This window comes from Abramis brama, assembly GCF_963993115.1.
Source record: "Abramis brama genome assembly, chromosome: 13".
In the NCBI taxonomy this organism is placed as follows: Eukaryota; Metazoa; Chordata; class Actinopteri; order Cypriniformes; family Leuciscidae; genus Abramis; species Abramis brama.
This window is the reverse complement of record NC_139975.1, coordinates 2,709,961-2,717,476: the sequence shown is the minus strand read 5'-3', so window position 1 is coordinate 2,717,476 and position 7,516 is coordinate 2,709,961. Positions and strand designations below refer to the sequence as shown.

At 38.9% G+C, this 7,516-nt stretch overlaps 1 protein-coding gene and 1 long non-coding RNA gene across 2 annotated transcripts in view; both read right to left on the bottom strand.

The window, feature by feature from the left end:
• Nucleotides 1-1,417: 1,417 nt before the first annotated feature.
• Nucleotides 1,418-2,014, bottom strand: LOC311095523. Its single transcript, XR_014608848.1, has 2 exons — nt 1,881-2,014; nt 1,418-1,797 (listed from the first exon to the last, which is right to left on the bottom strand). It is a non-coding gene; the product is annotated as an uncharacterized lncRNA (long non-coding RNA).
• Nucleotides 2,015-3,314: 1,300 nt separating this feature from the next.
• Nucleotides 3,315-7,516, bottom strand: part of LOC311094871 (uncharacterized protein) — a 30,996-nt gene continuing 26,794 nt past the window's right edge. Inside the window, exon 3 of the mRNA XM_084133066.1 lies at nt 3,315-3,751. Coding sequence (XP_083989192.1) covers nt 3,351-3,751 — 401 coding nt within the window. The 3' untranslated portion in view covers nt 3,315-3,350. The remainder of the gene's footprint in view (nt 3,752-7,516) is intronic.

Here is a 7,516-nt window from a genome sequence, read left to right as displayed (position 1 = left end):
ATTTGCTGATGGTCTGCTTTGACACTTCTCTTGGGAGACCCAAAGCTCACTAACAGCTGGTCAGACTTCCTCCATGAGGCACACAAGGTGTAGTTCTGTCAGGACCACTATCGTCAAATACGATTGACAGTTAGCATACAGTTTGGAGTAGCGGTATGGTTCTGTTCTGGGCAAGAACTCCCTGCTCATCCATGAGGCCTAGCATGGATAAGAGCAGGAGAGCAGCAATAACCCCTCTTAGGGTAAACAGAACAGAACCAACATGAATGTATTGCAGATATCATTAATTTTAATGTACAACATAATTAGAGAATTTTAGTCTGATTCAGGGGGAATCAGAATGCCAAATCCTGACTGACGAGTGGAGCTGGGGAGGGAGGAGGGTAATTAGCTCCTGATCAACGCGAATCCTGCTGATAATACTGAAGGAGATTATATATGAATACAGTGATAGGGGTCGTATTCCTATAGGTAGACGTGGATCAGCTGAGAGACACTGATGAGAGCTTGACTAACGTGACCTGCCAGAACTGACGCTACGCTTGATCTTCAGTAGATCCGCTGACACATGTGGTGGAGGATGGAAGGCCTGGAGAACAACAGACCGTGACACATGAGTCTAGGGTGGAGAAAGGCTTTAGCTCTCTCAGGAGCGAACTCCAAACAGTAATAGCCAGCAAAAAAGCCACCTTTAGAGTAATGAACTTACTGGTGTCTCGCCAATGGTCCCTCGCTTAACGGCGCGTGGAAGGCAGCTATGGCCGCCACGTAGACCTGAAGTGTGGACGGGGAAAGACCTGCTGAATTATATTGACAAACTTGCAGAAATTGCACAAATTTATGCAATATGTCAAACCTTTAACCCACGGGGAAAAATCAACTCACAACAACAGTTTAACAACGTTTCTGAATGTTAGTGGAGACATTTCTGTAGTTGTTGTGTAGTTACATTGATCATCTCATCATCATGTTTAACTTTTACACATGTTGACACAGTTCCTGAGGTCTTTATAAGACAGCGGTGACATGTTCTGGTCAATAGTGTTCAGTGCTCGTCTGTGCTCAACCACAGAACAGTTTCAGGCTTTGCTGGATCTTCTGCCATTGCGTTAGAACTGGTCTCTGTTGTCTCTTGTGAAACCAAATGTCGGCTGGTGTGTGTAAACGTGCAGATTAAGGGCCGGTAATATTATAATAAGATCATCTTCATATATCAGAAGGGGAGTGAAGTCTCATTGGATTATTTTTTGACATGCTTGCAGAGAAAGGCTCACCAAAACACAGTTACTGGGTTTCACTTTTCACGTTTTCTGGGTTGGTAGAAACACCGGGACCTGATTATAAACACGGAAAAAGTCAAATTTTCATGATTTGTCCCTTTTTAATAAATAAAAACGTGGCGTTTGACTGGAAATAGTTTCATTTCAAAGCATTTTATTTTCATTTAACTCAATACCAAAGTTCATCTTAAATTCAACACAGATTATTTACAATCTTTAAAGAACGATGTGTTTAGCAATATTCTATAATGACAAAGATCTTGTGAAGAAAAATGCATGTGGCTAAACATGTTATTAAAGTAATCTTTAGGAACAGCTAAAACATCTAAACAGACGCTGTAAAAGAAATCAGCCAAAGCCAACAGACTACAGTAAAAGACCACATGACTCCAGATGTGTAAAATGATTTCTCATAGATGTGACGAGATCTGCTGCTGAGATCTTCAATCTTCTGCTGTTTCTTCATGTCCTTCTCTAAATCTTCTCATTCGCACGTTTTGATATTCCTGTTTCTTTCCTAAAAACATCAGATTCTCATCATATTCACACTCTTAATATTTGCATGTCAAATCCATAGTGATGATGATAAATGTGTCTGACCTGACGTGAGTCTCATGTAGATGTGAAAACCTCCTAACAGACCCAACAGAACCATCATCTGAAAACACCAGACCAGCACATGCACTACAGATGATGAACTCTCTGACCACAACACAGACCCTGAACACAACACAGACACATCAATCTGTCAATCAATCAATCAATCAATCAATCAATCAATCAATCAATCAATCAGTAAACATATCAGTCAGCCTGTTAAGGAGTTAGTTCACCCAAAATCGGAGTTATATAAACATAATTCCTGGCTCTTCCCAGCTCTATAATGGCAGTGAATGGTACCTGAGATTTTGAAGCCCAAAAAACCCTCCATCCATCATAACAGTGATCCATACGGCTCAAAAGGCCTTCTGAAGCAAAGCCATGCATTTTTATAAGAAAAATATCCAAATTTATAACTTTATGCACGATAATCACTGGCTTCTATAGCCTCTAGTTCTGGCGTAAAGTAAGGGGTTAATTGAAATGAAACTAAAATAAAATATAAATATTAGTTGAAAAACTAAAAGAACATTTTAAATGTTGCATTGGCACTGAAATAAATTTAAGCTGAAGCACTAAAATGATTAATTATTATTATAAGCTAATACAAAATACACTGAAAAAAATGATTCATTGACTAGTTGAATTTACTAAAAAAAATTATGTTAATTGGATCCACATAATTGATTTTAGCTACATTTAAACAAATGCATTACGTTGAACTAAGTTCAGCTTAATGTATTTGTTTAAATGTAGCTAAAATCAATTGTGTGGAACCAATTATCATAATTTTTTTTAGTAAATTCAACTAAGTCAAAGAATCATTTTTTTCAGTGTAGTAAAACTGTAAACTATAAAAAACTAAATAACACTGATTTGTAGATTACAGCAGAATGCCGTACTTCCACACTACTCTCACTATTACTGGAGTATGTAGTGTGTTTACTGTGTGTTACAGGAATAAAAACCTTCACAGAGAATCGAGATCTTTGAGAACATGAGATTGTAATGAGTCTGATGAGAGAGTTACTGTACCTTCAATAATCACTTGAAGATAATCAGATGTCACTGAGCCGTCTGAGTAATTGGCTTGTAATCTGTAATTCCCTGAATCTGCTCTGATCACAGTGTTTATTATCAGAATCCCATAATTGACTGACACTTCATCATGTCTGTTATTAAAGAGATCACATTCATCCTTATATATACTGTTATTCTTTATTTTACAAACTGGATCCTCTGGTGTGTTGCTTTTTCTCTTTCGCATCTTCAGGTCATATTCTCTAGTGTTCATCGTCATCATCACACTGAGTTTTTCTCCGAGAGCAGCGTAACAGGGACCTTCCTGATTAAAGCAGCAGAACCGCTCCACACCTGAAGAACAAAACACACACACACACACACACACACACACACACACACACACACACACACACACACACACAAAAACACACACACAAAAAAAACCCTTCATAGAGAATCGAGATCTTTGAGAACATGAGATTGTAATGAGTCTGATGAGAGAGTTACTGTACCTTCAACAATCACTTGAAGATCTGCAGGTGTTATTTTGACGTTTGGGTGATAGACTTCTAATCTGTAATTCCCTGAATCTGCTCTGATCACAGTGTTTATCATCAGAATCCCATTATTGACTGACACTTCATCATGTCTGTTATTAAAGAGATCACATTCAGCCTTTCTTATCCTGTCATTCTTTATTTTACAAACTGGATCCTCTGGTGTGCTTCTTATTCTCTTTTGTATCTTCAGGTCATATTCTCTAGTGTTCACCATTATCACATTGAGTTTGTCTCCGAGAGCAACGTAACAGGGACCAGCCTGATTAAACCAGCAGAACCGCTCCACACCTGAAGAACAAAACACACACACACACACACACACACACACACACACACATTATCATAAATTAAAATATTACACAAACATTTGTAGAATTTTATAGGATCCTTGAGATAAAATTTTGATCAGTTTTCCATGAGGTTTTAAGTGTGTATATTTTCTAAAAACTAATATTGTAACTTTGAGGAGTACACTAAGATACTCTAAGAACATTAGCGAAAGAGAGAATAACAGAGTAGAGTGAGAAAAAGAGAGAGAGAGAGAGAGAGACAGAGAGAGAGAGAGAGAGAGAGCGAGAGGAGGCAGCAGAAAACTGTCATGATTCTGCCATCTAGTCCTTGTCGTTCTTTAATTCTTGAGGCAGGATCATGACAGACCCATGTTTTGTGTGCAAGCACATGGCCTTTTGTTTGTGCCATGAGCTTGTGTTGTCTCGTTCTCTTGCCCCGCCCCCTTGTTATCCTCGTTTTGTCATTATTGCTTTACCTGTGTCATCTGTTGTATCATTAGTATCTCTATTTAATCCCCTTGTGTTTGCTGTCTTGTGCCAGTTCATTGTGATTCTCAGTGTGTGTGTATCCTGTGATACATTACCTGTGTGTAAAACTTCCCGCGAGTACCTTGTGAAGAACTCTGTCTTGTAAAGTCCTGATATTGTTGCTGTTGTTAGTTATTTGTCTAGTTATCTGTCAAGTCTTAGTCTAGTGTAGTTAGTCTTTGTTTTTGCCCCATTGTGGGTTTTCTTTTTCCTGTTTTGTCTGAATAAATCTGTGTTTATTGCATACTGTCTGCGATTGGGTTCATCTCTCCACAAACCATAACAGAATGCATGTTTGATCTGTTTTGACTGAAAGCAACTTGCACTAAAATGTCTTAAATATGTCAGTGCCCATGTTCTGTCTGGAGATGCACACCAGTAATGTGTGTTTTTTTTTTTTTTCTAAGGCACGTTTATAAAAGTTACTTAAACGCCCTATCTGAACTAAAGCCTAATCCTGGCTTGATCTAAGCCCTGTCTGTGAAACCAGGCTTTAAACACTTAAAACAGACTCAATTACTAGATCCTGCAGTTTATGGAAAACTCTTACAGTAATATTACAGTGTTTTCATGTCAGAGCTTCATCATCAGAGAGTTTGAGCTGAAAGTGGACTCACATGCAGCAGTTTTCAGCATCAGCATCAGTCCAAAGATGAGCATCATTTCTAGAGTCCAGAAGAGCCAGTAATCCAGCAGAAGAGAGAAGATGTTTCTTCAGTCACACGATCGCTAGAAGAGCCGCTGACACTCGTCTGTGCTCACCGTATATAAAGACTACTGCGCACTTTCTGAGAGAAAAGGAAGTTCACATCATTTACTGGAAAACTTGGTTGAAGGTCTTGCACAAGGACACAAAAATAACATCTAAGTTTATTTTCTGTCCTGCTGTGGGCTTTCTATGACCAATGCTTCTGCAATTTTACATTTTCATGTAGACATTATGTATGTTAATTCATCACCTGTTTGTTGCTTTTATAACTGCAGGACTCAAAATGAGCATCACTGAGCATCGACCGCAAGTAAAATGTCTTTGATGATGAGTAGATGAACAAACCGTCTAATAAAGAAAACATCTGTCACGATTTGCACGTCTTCTAACAACTTTTACCCAAGTTTGAAAAGACGGGTGTTTTTTCTGTGGAGATAGGCAAGTTCTCTTCATCTTCTGCTCCTATTATTAGTGGAGTACCTCAGGGCTCTATTCTGGGTCCGCTTCTTTTTAACTTATATATGCGTCCGCTGGGGAATATTATTAAGAAGCACAAAGTTTTAATCGATTTTTATGCCGATGATACACAGCTGTATCTGCCGTTGAAAGCTGGCGATTCCATTCAGACCTTGATGGATTTAATCCGGGACATTAAGGAATGCTTATCAATTAACTTTCTCCAACTTAATGAGGACAAATCAGAAATTATTGTCTTTGGCTCTCCAAAACTGAGGAATACTCTCATTAAGGAGTTGGGTAACCATTTCCCCTCAGTTTCCTCTCAGGTCAGGAACCTTGGTGTCATTCTTGACTCAGAATTATGTTTATCCAAACAAATTAATTCTGTTGTAAAGAATAGTTTTTATCAATTGCGTTTAATTTCCTAACTTAAATAATTTTTGTCATTCCAAGACTCAGAGAAGGTCATTCATGCTTCTATTACCTCACGCTTGGACTACTGTAATTCATTGTATTTGGGCCTTCCTCAATCATCGCTTGCACGCCTCCAGATGGTGCTCAATGCAGCTGCAAGGCTGCTGACCGGGACAAAGAAACACGATCATGTCACCCCAATTTTAGCTTCGCTTCGTTGGCTCCCGATCCATTTTAGAATTCAGTTTAAAAAAACTTCAGTTTTATTCAGTTTAAATTGTTTAAAATTCTGTTGTTTGTTTTTAAAGCTCTTAAAGGAGAACTTCGGTCAATTTTAACATTGAGCTCATTTTTTTGTACATTTGGAGTGCTGTCAATACAGAGAACAACGACAAAAATCGGTGTTGCCTACACTGTGTTATACTCTTTTTAAAATTTGCACCCTGTTGACTTCAATGGGGCAATATTTAAACCTGCTTTTAGCCTCTTAACATCCTTGATGTGTCATTACAATGCACAGCCAATGTGAGTGATTCCTTCAGAGTGAAGACGGGTGAATCTGACTGCAGTAGATGTGAAAGATATGACTAAAAATGATGTTATTTAAGCCAGCGCAAATACCTGTATTTACATCCTGTTTTCGGTCGAAGTCCATAGTAATCGATTGTCGAGTTCTCGCGCGTGATCATAGGTACTTAACCAATGCACGTGAACACGATAGTGTGGCTATTTTGATAATTTGTGTCCGAAGTACTGGAGCTGTGAATAATTAGACTAACGGATATCTTAAAGGAACTAGATAACGTGTAGTCATTTAAATCAGACTTTGTGAATAACTATTAGATCACGAGATATTTTAAAGCTTGATAAGACTTTTGAAAATGGAAGAAATGATTGTTAAATATATCGCTAAACACAGTTCTCAGGGAATGTTTGACGTAATAGAGAATATTGTTGATAAACTGTACAAGTGGGTTATCTCTAAGTTTGAAAATGATCCCAAAATGCCTAAGAACATAAATGGGAAAATTGCTAATTCGCTTCAAGCACCTTTTGCTTCATACAAAGTAACTAGGAGGAGAGTAGATGAGTTAGATGCTGAAAATGAGCGACTCATTGTTGGGGTAATTTATAAAAAAAATTACCTGGCTAGTGAAACCATATGGAAAGAAGAAAAGGTCAAGATGCAGAATGAGATGGCACTTCTTAGAACTAACAATAGTATGATTAGATCATCTGTGGAAACATTGTCCAACAATTTGAGATGGTCCTCACTGCAGAACACGAAATCCAGGGGGAGGAGTTGGATCCAGATCCAACTCCTCCCACCTTACATATACCCTAAACCTACCCATCTCCACCCCCTGATCCCTATACCCACCCCTAAACCTACCAATCTCCACCCCCTGATCCCTAAACCCACCCCTAAACCTACCAATCTCCACCCCCTGATCCCTAAACCCACCCCTAAACCTACTCATCTCCACCCCCTGATCCCTAAACCCACCCCTAAACCTACCAATCTCCACCCCCTGATCCCTAAACCCACCCCTAAACCTACTCATCTCCACCCCCTGATCCCTAAACCCACCCCTAAACCTACCAATCTCCACCCCTTAGATGTGGATCCAACCCCGCCCCCTGGATCTTGTG